General features: G+C 40.8%; 1 protein-coding gene across 2 annotated transcripts in view; it reads right to left on the bottom strand.

Annotated features, from left to right (window-relative positions):
• Positions 1-658: 658 nt before the first annotated feature.
• LOC121943770 (lissencephaly-1 homolog) overlaps positions 659-18,826 on the bottom strand; it is a 41,988-nt gene continuing 23,820 nt past the window's right edge. For both annotated transcript variants that reach the window (XM_042487377.1, XM_042487378.1), the window contains exons 4-11: positions 15,510-15,584; positions 15,004-15,210; positions 9,626-9,794; positions 7,893-7,995; positions 7,541-7,769; positions 5,479-5,580; positions 5,196-5,352; positions 659-2,675 (exon numbers count right to left, since the gene is read on the bottom strand). In XM_042487377.1, coding sequence (XP_042343311.1) covers positions 2,602-2,675; positions 5,196-5,352; positions 5,479-5,580; positions 7,541-7,769; positions 7,893-7,995; positions 9,626-9,794; positions 15,004-15,210; positions 15,510-15,584 — 1,116 coding nt within the window. In that variant the 3' untranslated portion in view covers positions 659-2,601. The remainder of the gene's footprint in view (positions 2,676-5,195; positions 5,353-5,478; positions 5,581-7,540; positions 7,770-7,892; positions 7,996-9,625; positions 9,795-15,003; positions 15,211-15,509; positions 15,585-18,826) is intronic.

Raw genomic sequence — 18,826 nt, 5'->3', positions numbered from 1 at the left:
CTAACAAGAAAACCATGTTATTTTTTTTTAAAGATTTTTTGCTCTTTTATTGCATAGAAACAAACAAGAGTATCTTTGCCAATATTAGGAAATTAATTTCTCTTGCAAGGAAACCACTGGAGACTCCGGTGAATTAATGGTTCTTGTTAATCCAGCATGTGACTCTCGATAAAAGGGCATTTTGTTGATTTTACATGTTGGTTTTTGTACTGATTAAACAAAACAAGAATTATGAGTTCAAATGGTGCTGGTAGGTGGATTCTGTTTGCGTTGCAAAGAGCCAAGACTAGCTGTATACCTTTTTTTCCGGTATTTATGCAAAGCTAGGTTAACTGGCTTCATATTTACAGGGCATACTGTATAACAGAGTGATGCTGATATTCTCAGAATGTCAAAGTACTTTAAGAACACGGGTACTTTTCATTCCACAGTGACAGTTTTTCACCTCATTATTCAAACCAATTGTTCTCTGACGGGATCCAGTATTTCAGCTTTTAGAATATTGTTCTGACAGCTCTGCCCCGGTGCAGGTTCACATGCAACGGTGCTACATCAACAGGTCACATTAGGCTCACAGTAGCCACTATCAGGAGCTTGAGCAGCAGATCACCACATCCAGTACACACAGGAAGAGGAAAACGTGGCAAAGAAGCGAAGATCAGTTAAGCAGTGGAATTCTTTATTAGCCAAGAACTGCATTGGAATGAAAACGGCTAATCAGAAATTATAGGTTTATGCATTTATCAACATCCTTAAATTTTAATGTCGTCTTTGATCGTCGTTAAAGGACCAAAGATTTAGTGAAAACAGGGATGTGCAAGATTAATGAAGCACCTTGTCAGCTACAGTTAGCAAGATGTTTCATTTTTATTTTTTCCTCAAAGAGGAGTGGAATGGTTGTTTTCTACAGCGTGGACTGGTTTACAACTATCTTTCCAGTCTTTCGGTTACAGCTCCACACAAAAGCTGAACGTTTGAGGGAAGCCACTCAGAAGACGTTTGCATACGTGTGAGGTGGTCTGCTGTCTGTAGAGATCCTCGCTGCTCAGGCTTTTAGCATCCTCCTCCATATCTGATCCAGGAGCTGCCACAATAAAACCTCAGCGTAAGACCCCTCTACAGACAAAACAGCGTCCACACATCCTTTAGCATGTCTGCTGCTAGCATGTCCTCACTAAATTCCCATCCAGTTCATCCTTTAGTGCGCTAATACAAAAATTGCCAAATGTCTTAATAAGCTAAATTTACATTTCATATTTTCACAGAAAACTGATTTTTTATTTTTACTCAAAACCATTTTTATTATGCAGAACATATATGTCACCCCTCAGAAATTAGAGATCTTTGCACATCCCAGATATCAAACCCTGGGGGCTCACTTTGACTCCTCGTCATGCTTTTATGTTTCCTCTTTAGCAGGTTTACTTTACACAAGGCTGTAGTCTTCAGAGGCGCCGTGGGGCAACTGAGCATCTTATGACTTTTCCACAGTTCCTTAAGTACACCAAACCCCGCCAAGACTGACTGTGGACTGAGGCTTCAGTTCAATAACAAGGTCACAGAGAGTCATCTTCTTTCTGGACACACACCCGCGGTTTATCAAGTGCTAGAGATTAATCAGGTGTAATCCCTGAACTCTGCTCAGGTGATACTGTGGCCCAGGGCGCTCACTGACAGCCAAACAAACTCGCTCTCTACCTTTGGCTTCTTGTGAAAAACTCAGTTATTCATGAAGCCACTTTAATACATTTTTATTCTTCGCAGCAGATTCATTAAACGGGATAATTTATCTTAAGTCTAGCAGTGGTTCATGTGCCACCATGACAAGAGTACAAAGCGGTTTTTAAGCCCCCAAAGGTCCAAGACAACAGTTTGAAACATTCGTATATACAGCCATTAAAATATTACCTAGTTCCACATGAAGAGAAATGGTATGCACATTTGAGAAGTGATGTTATAAAGCTACAGATTATTTCAATAACAAAGCCCCACAGACAATCGTATCTCATCGCATCATATATGCTTTTCCGGCCTTATCTCTCGAAAGTTTCACCAAGCTAGGCACCAACAGACTACGACAGTGAAGGAGAGAAATAACAGAAAAAAAAATCCTAAATAAAAAAATAGACAAAAATAAATCTTACACATAAAGACACTGTCATTTCTTAAATTATCGGTTTTTAGTGCCCTACATTTTACACCCAGTCAAAAACATCTGCCTTCGGTTGGTCGGTAAGGCTGCGTGACAGACGGCCAGCCCCGTGGTAAACCTATGGTACTTCTAGACGTTATGTAAATTTACAGTATACAATTTTGGATTACCATGCAAGAATACTTTTTTGTGTAACATTTAATAGCTCGATCTACATCCAGGAATAATTTACATAGAAGGACAATAGTTATTGGACCAGAGAGCGCGATGGGTAAATAACCATGGTGGTAAGTGCAGCCGGAGGAGATGATGTGCGGGTGAGGTTTGGGTTAGGTGAGGGGAGAGGAGGAGTGGGGATGAAAGGGGAGGTGGGATGGCAGGAGGAGAGGTGGGATCCAGAGGAGCGCCTGGGTAATTGGGGGTGGTGGTCCAATCCTCCAAGGTCCAAATCAGCGGCACTCCCACACTTTTACTGTTTGATCTACACTCCCTGTGACCACGTAGGGGGCAGCCTTGTGGAAATCTGCAGGAGAAACCAAAGATCATCAGAACAAAGGAAAGGAAAACACATTTCAATCCCAGTCATCAGTCCCTCCAAGATTTCACAGTATGTTTTTGGGAATGTCGCGGCCTGAAATGCCTGATTTAACATCAGCCTTTCTAAAAGACTGTGATGCATCGTGCAATGGTTTAAGTAGCGTTGGGCAGTATCTATTTGTGCATGGCGCGTGCAGTTTTCAGTAAAAATTGACAGTGAAAATGTTCTTTAAATCATTATATTGACTCTTTACCACCTTTTACTACAGTTTCAATGTCTTCATCTGTCACAGAGATGAAGAAATACAAATTTATTTGTTTTACTCAACCTTTCCTGTTCCAAATTAAGAGCCTATCACATGTTGTTAACAATGCAGCAGCTGCATAGCTTCATAAATGAGCAGAGTATGTACTTTTAATTGTGGAAATACAGTAGTTATAACAGCAGGCTGCTCAGCAGCATCGCAGCAACAAACGCTGCCAATGTGAACTCACTGCTCACGCATGCAGTGTGGCCCGGGCGTAACCTCCAGGGCATGTGATGTGCACTGCATACAAAACATCCTCAATACCCCTCTCCAGTGTGAAGGCTTCTTTTGGGTTTTTTTTTTGGGGGGGGGTTGCCTTTATTGAATAGGACAGTGACAGCATGAGAGGGGAGAGATTCTACTTTGTAGGCGTTATTTTTTGCAAGTAAAAACAGAACAGCAAAAATATTTGTGAAGCTGTCTCGGTTCTAAAGCTTTTTTATTAAGAGCATTCAGAGTTTCCCTCAGAATTAGGATCTATTTGGGATGGTAGGGTTGTTGGGTTTGGGGGCAGCAATAATTAATCGCTGACAATCAGATGCTGAAGTGATTTCATCCCTACTCGTCCCACTGATGCAGTAATCTTCTAACGCCATGCTGTTTATGTCACAACAACACCAAAAACAGCTTGACAGTCATTAAATCTCTTGATGGTTAACATTAGCCATGTTTTGCTAACTGTCACTGTGTGTGTATGTGTGACTGTGCTCAGGGGCACGGAGCTCACACTTCCCCACCAGTAGTCGTCTGATGAAGAGAAAAAGAAAGATAAAGAGAGCGGGACAAGGGGAAACTTAATGAATCAATAATAAATTGTGAAATGATAGATTACCTATTTTACTACCAATTTATTGCTGTAAAGTTGAAGACTGACGAAAATGAACAAAATGTCAAGGTTGTGCAGAATTTGAGGGGATCAGCTGAATTTGCGTTACTTGTTGTGAGTGTAAGACCCTGAAGGGACTGAATAATGCAACAGGTCTCAATTCACATTTAAAATCAGTGTTATGAATACCAGCAGGACAACACATCGACAGGACTGAGTGAGGTACCAACAGTCTCAGTCTGTTGACAACACAGACGCCTCTTTAGTGAACACAGTTTAATTGACAGTCACACTTCAGTGTCATTTTGTCAACAGCAGACAGCAGACGTATACATGTGCTGTTCCTTGTGACAGGTCTGAGGATTTGGAACAAAATGAAGTTGTTATCCTCTGCTGCTGTTCAAATGAGTCACAAAATATATAAATATATGGGAAGCCCATACTATACTTGTACAGACACGTGTGACTTGCAGCATTTATCGGCTGAAAAGTATTCTGGTTTCTGACCTCGAATCACTGCCCACATCTCAGAATTTTTGCAGTGATTAAAGTAGTAGTAATTGACAGTTATTTCCGCCGGTTTAAGAACAATTGACAAGAGGGGAAATTGTCATCCAGGGCCAGAGCAAGAAAAATAGCAGCAGTTACACGGGAGCAAGTCGACATATTGGGGCTGTCTGGTGAACCACAGGTCTGAAAAGGTTATTGCATCATTCCTGGTTCAAGACATTAGTTGCACTAATAGATTGCTCAAAACTGATTGGTTTGTGAATAATGACGTGAAACAGCAGATTATGAGGCCATTTAATAAACAGAATGCAAACACTATGGGGGAAAAGCCCTGCGTATTGTGTTGTGCACACAAACAGGACAATGCCTTTTTTTTTAGAAAATGGGGAAAATAATACTTTTTTCCCCCAATGAGTTCAAACAAAGGTGCTTTGTCTTTTTCACACCGCTCCAGAATTTATCACATCAATAGCTCACAGCGATATCCTCTTTGGTTGAAGTAGGATTTAAGAGGACTCGGTTTCAAACGGCTTGCCAAGGAAAAGTTGGCTGAAGAGCTCCTCAAGAGAGTTACCGAGCCTTGATCTGCTGAAAAGCTGCAGATACGAGGAGGGGGAGGCGGGAAAATCCTGGAGCGCTTGTCTACCTCTTAAACCCCAGCTGCCAGCAACCCTCAGGACGATCTACACACTGCCGGTGAAGGTACTGGGCTTCTTTACAATTATTCAGCCTTTGGCTAAAGCAGATATTTGTGAAACCAGCTCCGCCGTCCAATGAGCATGGAATAAAGAGGCTCCTGCTGCACCTCGGGAAACAGACTGGTCAAACAACAACAAGGATGGAGGGGTGAGGGGCTGCTTACCCAGAGAGGTAACGAAGTGTTCGTGGGCACACAGGGTTTTCATGCAGCGCTTGTTCTTGTAGTCCCAGATCCTTAAGGTCTTATCATCTGCACAGGTCACAATAAACTTGCCTCCGGGGTGGAAGAGGATACCACGCACCCAGTTGTCGTGGCCGACCTGTGAGACAAACACAGTTGCAAACACATTCATCTCACTCATGAAGCCATATGTTTTTCACTCTGGATATTTTATCCAAATATTAATATTCATACAAATATCAAAAAAGCCTGAGATAGTCCTCACCAGTGTCATAAGGCACATGCCAATGCTAACATCCCACATCTTGATGGTTTTGTCTCTGGAGCCAGACAGCAGGAATGGGCCTGGCTTACCACTCTTCTTGGTCTGGTTAGGAACAAAAGAGGGAAAAATTAAATAGCAATAACTGTGCAAAGCGAAGACAAAGCAGAATCAGAGACCAAGTACTGCAAATGATTTTGAACAATCTCATCAATTACTGTTTCACTTGACAAAAAAAGATACGAGTTGGATTCAACATTCCTCGAATATCACTGCACTTTTCCCGTAACAATATCGTAACTTCCAGAGCTGAAACAAAAACCTGTTGGCTACAATGCTGATGTAAAATGGATCATTTAGTGTCAACTTTCTTTCATGAGCACTGTTCACGGTGCTGTTAGAACGCTTTATTAATACCGGTGCCTCCTTGTGTGCAGCCAACAGGAGAATAAATTGTTTCATGACCACAGTGAAAATGTTGTTTTTGAAAGGCTAAACGCCAAAAACTACTGATTGAAGCAGAGTATTAATTACGATGAAAACATCTTGTGAAATTTGTAAATTACTACATGTATAATTTACCAATATATTTTGGCTTTTGGACTACGCAATGATGTGGAGTTAACTTTTACTGGATATGTTTCCATCACATCAGCTGTGCTGGTGACGTGGTTACACTTTTTAGAAAATGTTAGCCTACATGTGAAGTTCGTGGACGTAGTGGCTAAATCTGTCCATTCCAACAGGTATCTTAGTTACAACAAGATTTTGTAATTTTGAATTTTGAGATTTTGTCCATAAAATCACAAGAGGGGTTTATAAAATATTATGTTTTGTTTGAAATTAAACTACCACATTAACAGTTTATGACCCGTTACGGTGGGGGGGTAAATAATTTTTTTTTATTATTACTATTGACTCGGATTATTACTTTTTTTATTATTACAACTTTTGTTTATTTTTGTTTGTATTGTTTTTTTTTCTTTAAAGATGCTTGTTTTTTCACATATTTTTTTCTTTTAATACTTAAAGTGCCTTTTCCTGAATATACTTACTTTTACCAAGTAAGTAAGTAAAGTTAAAGGAGAAGTCAGCTGCCTGACTCAGCAGAGACTAGAAATCATTTTTTGTCGCTAAGTTGTAGTAAAGTCCTACTTGCTGGAGAAGTAAACTAGGATTCATTACATAGGAGTCTACTGACTAAAATGTTTTGGTGTAAAAAGATGATTCAAATGTATTTATAATAATGTTAATTGACCTAATGAATGTATATTTCATTTACTCATTTTTCAGTACCTGTCATTTATCTTTTACATTAATACATTTTTATTTGTTATTGTGCTCTCTTTTCTGGACCAGAAAATACAGAGCAGCAAAACACGCCAACTAAAATACCTGGGGGTGTTTTGCACGTTTCACTTCAATTAACAAACAATGCTGCATCAAAAATCAGCTTCCGTAGAAGTGGAACAGTGTTTTTCACTGCACACAGGTTAGCCAGGGACAACTGCTGTAAGGGCAAATATTGTTTTAATCTGACAAGGCTAAGATTGGACACACTTGAGATCACAAGGCGTGAGGAGTGAGTGTGGGCTGACTCCAGGCCACAGTGATATTCATCAAGTGTATGCGAGCACACGCTTTTCATTTCAAGCTGGTCTGTTCACGTGGCTGTCAGTCTGAGCAATGACGTATGAGACTCACTGACATAGCTACGCATGTAGAGAAGAACACACTCATGTGATACAGTGAAACAGGGTTTATCACCTTGTGAAGACATCACATCGCCACGAGATTACCTATAAGATTTGGTTTTTACATAAGATCCATCTCTGTGCTGGTTGTATAATAACTGACTGTCTCATGTGGGCCAGAGTCTGGAAAATAAGTTTCCACCAATTTTACACGAATAAACAGCCAGTTAGCTAACTTAGAATAATCTGTCTACTATACTTTCATGATTAACCACACTCGACACCAGTATTGTAAAAAGCTGTGCAGAGCTCAAGAGATCTGTCTCAGGCCCTCAGGGTTTTCAGATGTTTAACAGGAGGTGGTCGTTTACCTCAGAGCCTGTGGCCTCTTGGATGGTGGGGTAGGCGCTCTCTGGTGCCCAAGAGATGCACTCCACGACGTGTTCGTGTTCCCGCAGCTCAGCCTTGCACTCTTTGGAGGCCACGACCCACACACGCACAGTTTGGTCATTGGAGCAGCTGGCAATCAGTGTGCCGTCTTGGTTGGGTCGCACCATACGGACCCACTCCCTGTGGCCTGTGAAGGTCTTCACACAGTAGCTAATGCACAGAAAACAGTGACGAGGTTATCATGTTGTCAGAGTGGAAGTGATCAATAAAACAAAACATCATGCTTAAAAAAAGCACCCAGTGGTTTTAAGGATGTTTGTGAGGGGTGCTTACCCAGTTGCCACCTCCCACATTTTTATGGTTTTGTCCCTCGAGGCGGAAACGATGTGATCTCCATTGGGCATGATGGCTACAGACGAAACATTGTGGTCATGTCCTGGTAAACAGAAAAGACAAAAACAAGATCTCATAAGAGCCAGAAAGTTTCTAGACAACACAACCTCACATCTGAAGCTAATGCATAATGTAATATAACCATCTTTCCTTCTTTACTCTAAACAAGAATCATACTCAAAATTTTGATTTTTTTTCTTTTTTCTTTTTTTTTTTTTTTTTTACACATATTCAGCGACTAACAACACACACAAAAAAAACCCCAAAAGATGGGTTTGGTTGTAATTAGCCAATTAAATGACAAGCGAGGCAGCCATTTGCTTGGGCTTACTTTGTTCCACAGAGAATAAGAGATGCCTAATTACCTAGACGCTAGGCCATATTTAAGCTGCTAAACAGATGAAGACAACAGTAAGTGTACTCAAAACTGTATATACGTGCATCTGTGCACATACACATGCCATCAGGCTATGATAATGGGTAGCAGCAACACGGAAAAGTGCTGTTTGGTGCTGAAGAGGATGATTACTGAACTGCTGTCCAAATTGGCACTAATCTACTTCACCAGTTGCCCTCATTTTTTAAAAGACGTAAATAATAAGCCATAATCGATGAAAAAATAAAGAAAGTTTCAGTAAATGCATTAAATGTGAATGGCGATGTGGATTAAATAAAGTTGGAGTGGAAATGGAACAGAACTAGACAGCAGGCTCAGTTTAATAGAGCATTTCGGACAGCGATCTCTGCACTCATGATTTTTTTTCTTGCAAAGTGTGAACGCAGCTCGTCTGTTTACGGACGTGTGCCAGGAGCTCACACCCCCATTTACAACAAAAAAAATTGGCAACCAGTGAAATCTGTTGCTCACATGAACAAGATGCAGGATTTACAACTCCAGCAGCATAAATGTAGGAATGCCAAAGAGCTACTCGTCTGTTTGCTAAGTAGGCTTATTCATTTCACTGAAATTCATTCATGTCTGCTTCACAGTCAGACATTAATGGGCACTTCTAGCAGACTTATGATGAGTAGAACAAAACGCTTCATATTGTTTGGGCTGCTGCCAGCTGGTTGGTGGGGGGCCTTCTCACAATTCCAACAAGGAAAATAATATCCTTAAAATCAGCAGGGCCTGAGGGCGCATGTAGATGGCTGCCATCATTTACTTGGCAATTAGGGTGTGAATGTGGGGGGTGCATGTATGTAAGGAGAAGATAGTAAAGACATGGCCATCAGCGTTGTAAATTTTCACATCAGAAAAAAGAAAGAATTTGGACCTGTTTTTACTATTTAAATGATACATTATAAGAAAAGCTGGGGTAGTACACTGTGGTGAGGAGTACTAAAAGAGACCAGATGACTAAAACAGCCCAGTTGTCAGAGCTGGTTGTGAATCTCAGTGCTGTGAATCAGAGCAGATTGAGGCTCATCAGCAGCATCAAATGTGATAACAAACAGCATCTGCACCACCTGAGCCCTTTCTACAGTCACAAGCTGCATTTATGATGCAATGGTGCAGAAACCACGACAGAGCATGTTCACTTAGGTAACACAAATAGGAAAAGCTGTGATGCACATCTGTAAATCTGTGCCAGTGCTCATTTTTCACTTCTTTTTCTTACTTGTCATAGAAAGCATTTTTGGAAACAAAATAAACTGTTAAATCTTCTTACCGTGCATGGTCCTGATGCATTCAAACCCTTGGAAATCCCACAGCTTGATAGTCATGTCTGCAGAGCAAGATGCAAGCAGTTTGCCGGTCTGGTCAAAGGAGATGTCCTGCACTGAATCTGTGTGGCCCTTCAGTGTGCGTTCAAAGTCTCCTGTCTCGTAGTCCCACACCTGGAGATGAAACCGTATTTGGACATCAGTTTTGGAGAAACCTTCATATAAGAGAACACGGGAATAACTAATACTTATCTGTGTATCACTGAGAAATACGTGTGCTGTTCATTTCACACTGAATCCCTTTCCAAACCCCAGAAAGCCTACAAATGTCACATAATTTGTGGCCCAATGTCACCTCTTTTCTCAGCTGAGCAGCCAAAACAAGATGAGAAGAGAGAACCAGGCTGTCCAGAGAAGTCATATTACAGTCCTAACAATTAAATATGCTGATGGAAGAATGTTAAAAAAAACTACCATTTATTTTAAGAGCTCAAACAGGCCTATGTTTGCAGACACCACACACTCTCTGTATATTGAATTTCAGAATCTGTGCAACCCCATTAAACTGTCAGATGTCTGTAGTTTGTGTGACACCCCATCATATGTGTATCCTCCTATAGCAGACTTTCTAACAGAATTTTCTGATTTCTTATCAAATATTGTACTTTGTTGCCATAGAATTATTTTAGCTGGAGACTTTTACATTCACATTGATGACTTTTCTGATCCATTTGCCACAGAATTCCTAAACATTTTGAACTCATTTGGGTTGCAGCAACATGTTTCTGGGCCTGCACGTAACTCTGGACCTGGTTTTCTCATGCGGGTCTGAGTATTGGCCACATAGATTTTGTTGACCTGTACATATCGGATCATTTTGATAGCATTTTTTATAGTCACACAATAGAAAATGCTCATATTATACACTCACATGCTTTTAATGGGAACACTGCATCAAAATTCACAACCTGTTTTTCTGCCAAAAACAGCACTTTTCCAGACACAGAAAATCTCATGAATGCCTTCAATCTCCTCAGTACACCCATACTTTAGGACTGATTTTAAGATTTTACTTGCGTTTGCAGTTCGGGTTCCTCTGCCCAAGGATCTCCGTCTTGCTACATCACTATCTTCTTTTAAATCACTTTTAAAAACGTATTTTTATCGAAAGGCACTCCTGTCATCTCTTTTTAATAGATTGTTTTATTAATATATGATACCTGAAATTGTATTTAAGTCTTGCATTGCACTGTTTTTAAACTTTTTACCTGTGTGTGTTTTATGATTTTTAAATGTACAGCACTTTGTAATGTTGGTTTTGATAAATGCTATATAAGTATACTTTATTATTATTATTGTTATTATTATTATTGCTAATGGCAGGGATGCATGTGCCAGGATGCTGATTAGGGTTACAGTTCGGCCTGATAAAAACAGAGAGACAGTGCATTGTGCTAAGTATGGCAGTGCCAGTTGGAGTGCAGACAGAATATGGAGTGAACAGTAGTAAGCCTTATTTTCTAGCTTGAGAAAGCTGTTATGTCTCTGGTTTTAAAGCAGACAGACGGTTTGTCACGGAGGGGATAAACCCTTCTTGGTTCCTCTCTTGGGTTGGGGGATTTTAGGGCAGACGGTGACAGGAGACCCCCCACCCTCCTCCCTTGTCCTTCTGCCTCCCCCCCAAAGGAAGCTACAGACAGTGCAGATGGCCGCGAGGTGCAGAGTGCAGAGGGGGTTTATCCTGGGGGAGATCAGTGCACTCAATGTGTTTGGAGGTACACCAGGTTTAAACACAAAAAAAGGTATTTAGCAGCAGCATCTAAAGCACATAATCCAATAACTACCTGTAACTCAATGCTGGGTCACCAATGGTGACTACATGAATGATGCTAGCTGTTTCCCCTTGTTTCTAGTCTTTATGCTAAGTTAAGCTAACTGTCTGCTGGCTCCAGCTACATATTTACTGTACAAATATGACGGTGATATTAATCTTCTCATTTAATTTCAGGGTTTCCCACAAATTCATTTATTTGTCGCAGCCCACCACGATCAAAATATCTGCCGCCACAAATTGATTTTATATTTTTGGAGCTGGAGCGTTCATTCAAAGCACTGGTGGGATATATGTACTGTTTGAATGACGGAGCAGCGAAACGCTAGGCGCGGTCAAAGTAAAACTAAATCGTTAACTGCATTGTGTCTAAGAGTTGTTTTCACTGCCTCAGTAGCAGCTGCTCCTCTCATCCATCAATGTGATCAGATCAACTCTGACCAGATTGATAGATCAATTATCAACCCTGCGACTCAAACTCCCCAAACTGCTGCTGGGCAGTGCTCATGAAGAGTTCTGCCTGCGCTGAGTTCACAGACCTCCCGAAATGTCCAACTACCGCTTTAAGGCAAAACACAGGCAAAAAAAACATACAACTTCTTAATGCCCAAGGTGGTGTGTTCAAATAATTATTTTGTCCAACTACAGTTAAAAACTCCATGATAAGATATGACATGTAAGAACCTGAAAATAGTTTAAGATATTAATTTTATGTTGATCAACTTGTTTAATCATATAATTGCTCCTGAGAATTCCGTTGGCTGGATAAATATGTCACTCGCTACTGACTGGTTTGGACAAAACATAACAAAAACCTCCCAACAAAAAAAAGGTTAACATGAGCACAATGTCAGGCCGAATGAATGAAATGAAACAAAATGGGAGTTCAGTCTTAAAAGGCTAGACAGCGTCACTGGCATGAGGAGGAAAGCCGATGCGCCTCTCAGTCAGTGTAAAGAGCACGAGGTCTACTCCCCAGTTAAAAAATTTAACAGAGCTGTTCAGGACAAAAAAAGTAGGACACAGGGGAAGTCAGGGCAGGCCACAGAGAGAGGAGGCAGCCAGGAAAAGAGGTGCAAGAAAACAAGACTGAAATGTTAGATTGGGCCCAAGCCTGACTCGTCTAATGGCAGGTAGTCATGGTGAGGCAGCTGGTGCTTTAACTGGAGGATAAATGAGGCAGGATGCTGGGATGTGGGGTTGCTGTGGGGGGGGGGGGGGGGGGGTTGGAAAAGGAAGAAAATGCCCTAAACGGAGAGAGGAATCCCTGCCGTGTGGGTGTAGCTGAGGAGATGTACATGTGTCTCTCATTGTGTCATGAATAAAATATACAGACCAAACAGCTCAACAGAATATTGGCATTGTGCAGTGAGGCAAGAAAGAGCTGCGATTGCAAAAATAGCCCGGAGACAGACTACGGAGTTTAAATATGGAATCTGGGGATACATAGACAACAGAGAGAGCGAGAGAGACACTTGTGTAATCAGGGCGTGTCGAGGAAGGAGAGTAAGAGCAGTGGGGGTAATGCTTAAAAGCACAGCATAATACATGGAAGGAGAAGACAGGAGCAGCATTAAACAGTGTGAGCAAAAGCATGTGTGCTAGAGCTGCCACCAAGCCGCCACTAAATTAAATAAGACCACTCTGTCGATTTCAAACCTGAATCCTATTACTGTGATGTAGGGAGGACGTGAAGAAGCAAACAAGAAGGACGCTGCAGGCTGACTGAAGATGTGTTTAGAATCACCTTGCACTACACCCAGCATGTCTTCACTTTTAGCTGGCCTACATTCAAAAACAAACAGACGAAGCTCCAAATCAGACAACAGATAAACCTTTGTGAGTTTTGTTTACATTACCTGACAGAAATGCGGGTCCTCCATCTTAATATCTCATAACCCTCTTAAGTATGCACGCTATGTTAGCTACCAGCAGACCGGCAGCTGGTGTGGTGGGTAAATGATTTACTCACCCCTGCTGACAGTATTTACCATGATTTCAAAACACGGTATTGACGCGCTATTAACATGATAATTAAAATTTGAGTGATGTAACTAACAGTCAGGGAATTTTACCGTGATTATCGTGATAACCGGTAAATGTTACATCCCTATTCTAAGCTCAGCCCTGTGACACAAGATGTCATCTGTAACCTCAGTTTGATATCAACACGGTTATCTCATCAATACTAAAGTCTGAAAGCATATCAGCTGACACTGACATGCTAAATTATAAACAGTGGCAAAGATGACAAAAGTGGTTAATTATTATATTTGACAAGATTTAAAACCTTGTCAAATCCAATATGTTTTTTGTGATGCTTTATTTGAGCAATTACATGTCCAGTGTAAAATATCCTAAAAACCCAGGATGTCAGATAAGCAAGGCCGCTGCTTTCATCCCTAAATATTTTAAATGTTCAAGGTCATCAAAAGACTTGTAAAGGTTATCATATTTGCTAGGCCTGAGTGTGGGGGGTGATCATGAGTTTGGTCGTGTGTGTGCGTGCAGATGTATATCTGTCCACAGCAAATCTCTCAACTATTGGACCAATCAGCCAGTTTTGTGTGCCAGTTGTGTACATAAGTATGCATGTATGCTCAATGTATTCTTATGGTTGCAGTGATTCACAAAAAAAAAACTGTATTATTAACTGTTCTATACCATCAGTGACTGCCAACTCCTCACTTCTCTCAACAGGCCAGTCGGAGCAGCAAGTTTTCTGCCTCACCTGCCTTAAAAGCCTTACCGTGTGTTGCGGGCCACATTTTGGCATTGTCGTGGCTCAAAAACTGACATGCATAGAACAGTTTTATCTCATTTTGAACTGGAGCAGCAGCAGATTACTTCAATACCGATATGTTTTGATTTATGAAAGTTAGGAACAATACAAAATGACCAAATGACCACTTTTGTTATCTTTTCCACTATTATGGCGGTAGGGGAGCCAGAAGGTAAATTACAATTCTGTAGACTTGCAGCTTTTGTTGATTTGGTCATTTTTCCTAGGTTTTTGTGTTTCTTCCATAACTACTACTAAGTAGGCAGCCATATAATCTCTTTTTTGGGGGAAAGGATGTGTATCTAAATAGCCTGGTGCAGATCTGTACTCTAGTGACTGCTGTTCGTTATAAATATCTCTATTACATACAGTGGCTTTAGAAACCTTGACGTGCACTGAGAGGTATACCTACATTCAGTATATAAAGTAAATGAAAATTTTAAACTGGAAACAAACATTAATAGATACACACAACAAATTGGGGTTATCTTATCATTTGCAAAGCAGGAGCACAACCCTGCAGGTTTTAATAGAGACTTCAGTAGCGGTTTTGTTTATCTGCACACCTTCTGTGCGAAGACAGTAAACTAATCAGTGAAATCACAACAGTTATTCTCTGCTCTCTTCAGGACATAGTATGAAAATCTTGAAAAACAGTTGAAATGCCATTTCAAATAGAAAAAAAGAATAAAGGATATTAGTTCCACGGCCCATTTGAAGGCAACCTCTGCAACAAATCTGTTGTCAGACCACCATTCAGCAGCACTGACCTTTATTGTTGCGTCCTCAGAAGCCGACACCATGACACTGAAGACTGGGTGGAAGATGACGCGGGTGACTGGACTGCGGTGGCCACTCAGCGCGTACCTCTCTGGTGGACGTGGAATCCACTCTTTGGGGTCTCGCTTCTGACTTACGGGCCCACCCAGGGTGATCTCCTCCTTTGCTTCATTCAGTTTGGATTCAAGCTCCATCACCTGCCATGAGTGTAAAGGTACAAGTTAACAGTGTAGAAGCAGAGAGTTAAGTGCATAGAAATATGCACATAATGTAGAGACGGTTACACCATGGAGGGAATACATTAAACATAGGTTTTAAGAGCAGTAAATTTGTGTTTTTAACTAATAATTACATATTAACAAATGGATTAATGCTTTCTATTCCTTGGTAGACTTCCTTTTCAGTGTTAACTGTGGATTCAGCAGTCATGTCATGAACCATTCACAAGACTACAATCCTCACAAGCATTCTTTGAGGAGAAGAAAGCCCCACAAACCTTCTTTTGTAATCTGATGACTGAGGTCCATTTCTTTTCCAAAAGGCCGGCGTACTTCTTATCCAATTCTTCATTCTGTGGAGAAAAGTGGGGGGCAGGAAAAAAAGGATATCAGGCAAACATGCAAAGAAAGCCAATCAAAGTCGTGGGCTCAGCATAATCGGTGAGGCCTGTGGGAGGGGGGCCAGCTGGGGTGGCATGCTGAGGTCTTTGACTATAGTAAGAAAGAACAGGGAATTATTTACACACCCCTCACAGGCCAACAGTGACTGCCAGACACCACCAACCTACTGTACAACACACACATAAACACACATACTGCGCACACATAAACACACATCCTAGTCCTAATCCTTCTCACACAAGCTAATCTCCTGCAGACAAGAAAGGCTTAGGCAGCTTACAGCCACACACCCGGTACTGGAGGCAGCAGTGGAAGTTAACTTGTGGCAGTCCTGGCAGACAGAAGCCTGATTCCACCTGCAGGCTAATACCACGAGCTGGCCACTAGCTTTTACATAATGGACTTCATGGCACATACAGACTGTTTGTTACTGCCAAGAAACAAAACAATGTGGTGGCATTTTTTCTCTGGCGCTGGACACACATTAAAAAAAATCTGGGGCTGCAACTAACAAATATTTTCACAGTGTAAGTAAAGACATTTTTATGAATCATAAAAACATTTTTATTTCCACTGTTATTGGTAATGAAAATAATAACTTCTCATTATGAAGTATATGTTGTTTGCACATGGTAATGTCTCTGTAAAACAACACCATTTGTGTTCAGATCGGTTACCGGTAAGCCTCACGATAACTAGAGATGTAACGATGCATCGCGAGGCGGTTAAAAATTGCTAAATCAATACAAAACGTGATATCAAATTGGTGATATCAGAAATGAACCGCGATACTCTATTAGAAAAGCAAAGGGTATAATCTGCTTTTGACTTTGCTTGCTCAAAGTTCCAGGTCATGTTCAACATCCTACGTCATGTCCGAGACTGGAGACAGCCAGCTCACCAACGTAAATAAGACCAAGCGGAGGCTCCACGACAGGCGACATTGAAAGGGCAGATGCACCCTCCAGTTTCAAATCGGGAGTGTGGCAGCATTTGAGCTTCCTCAAATCAGAAAGAAATAAAGCCAAGAAGATAAAAGAAAAAAACAGTCTGCAAATATTGCAAGAGAGTTCTGAACTACACAAATAGTACAACTAACATGATGCAGCATGAGAGCTGGCATCATAGTGAGGCGCTCCGGTCAGCCCCGCCTATGCACATTACTCTTTAACAACAAGTACACAGCCAAACCACACTTACAAGCGCAACTCTGCTCGCCCAAACAAGTGCAAGAGCCAAACAGAGTGCCCAACTTATCACCCAAACTTAGTTATTGAAACTTGTCCTCTCTGCTTTCCTCTCTAGAAAAAGCATATCTTTCCACACCAGCCACCTCTGTCCCAAGTGAAAGGGCAACTTATTTTGTGTAATGTTAGATTGAAATAATTCATAGAATATTTTTTAGTCATAATAATATCATTTTGTATTTTTTAAAAATCGTGAGAAAATCTTATCGTGAACCTAGTATCATGAATCATATCAAAACGTGAGTTGAGTGAATCGTTACATCCCTGTTGATCATTGTGCAATTCTGTCTGCCACCAAGTACAATCTTCTTGGGAAATGAAGGCTCAATATATGGCACAAAGGACATGCGTCAACCCTTGTGCAACAGAAACAGGAAGAGGACAGTGCTTTGGTATTCGCTGATAGCTATCATTAGCTATCAGTCTAAGTTATTTACTCTTACCATCCCCAGTAGCAGAATCGGTAGATGGTGGAACAACCAACATAACTGTGGAAACTCTGGTAATAGCTAAGCTTTGCGGAAAACGGAAAGCAATCCGGATGTTTTTGCGACAGTGACAGCACCAATAATACTGCTTGAAGGGGTGTTTCCACTTTAACCTGCTGATTATTTTCTCGATTAATCACATCAATCATTTGGTTGACAAAATGTCAGAAAACAGTGAAAAAAGCTCTTTTCCCAGAGCCCAAGGTATGATTCTTGTCTCAGAAAATGTTTTGGTATTTCAATACCATAGATGTACATTGCATGCTAACCATCAATTTCCATAACATGGTATGCAGTTTCCAGTAAACTGCTACAACCCTTGCAAAGGTGTTGTATTCAGTTTACTTGCTTTGTTCAACCAACAATCAAATATCCAATTATATTCAATTTTCTATCATAAAGGACAGATAAATGCAGTAAATTTTCATTTTGAAAGCTGGAACTATGGATTCTTTTGGCACTGATGATATAAACAACTAATTTTCGGTTCATCTGCTTATTGTTTCAGCTCTGAATAAAACCACAAACTTAAATTAGCTAATATTCATGAATCCTGCCGGCCTTACTAATGTTCAAACTGTTCTCATGACTTACCACATTTTAAGATATGAGTTATAAATGGACTTCATTCTTTCCCTTCAATAAAATACAACACAAGCAAACAACAACAAAACACAGTGAAGCTTACACCCGATACAACAGTTTTGGTGCCACTGTTTTTTTACAACAATGCCTTGAGGCTGTTACTAACTATCAAAGCATTAAAACCCCACATTGACAGACAGCCATGAGTGTCAGTGAGGGAGAAAATTAGCGTTGGGCTTCAATTTCACAGCTAGCTCCTTGAGCCTTGGCTGGAAACAAAAGCAGACCTAGAGGTGTGGAGAATTGCAGACACCACAGTTGCCTATATGAAACAATCCTCAATGACAGGAGGGTATATGTACATGAGGACAAAGACATGAACCGAGGCACTGCAGAAAAATGGAGGATAAAGAAAACATGGAGGTAGAGCAGGGAACCCAGTTTGGACAAGACAGTCATCATCTAATCTGCCATCTGCCTGGAAGCTCTGCCCATTACACCAAGAGACACACAGAGAGACAGACACACACATGAGAAGTGCCAGACTTCAATACAGCCTGCCAGTCTGTTGAAACTGACCAAGCATGTGTGTTTGTATATGCATGCAGGTATGTACATTTTGTTTTAGGAGGCAAATCGAAACTAAAGCATGACCTCTTTTTTTAATTCACACTAACAAAACCCTCTGGTGCACAGTGACTCATACAGCATTAACCTTTCACTGCTACTGAGGTAGCCACAAAGAGCATTACATTCTGTCGTTGCAAAATGTAACTACATTTAATGGACATTAAAGAAAGGCCTTTTTACAAATGTCTTACAATGTAGTCTCAGAGGTAACAGTGCTAAAAGTCATTTGGTTTTTTAGCATGG

The sequence above is a fragment of the Plectropomus leopardus genome, chromosome 5 (genome assembly GCF_008729295.1).
Source record: "Plectropomus leopardus isolate mb chromosome 5, YSFRI_Pleo_2.0, whole genome shotgun sequence".
NCBI lineage: Eukaryota > Metazoa > Chordata > Actinopteri > Perciformes > Serranidae > Plectropomus > Plectropomus leopardus.
The sequence above is the reverse complement of the archived record's forward strand: the minus strand, read 5'-3'. Positions and strand labels throughout refer to the sequence as shown.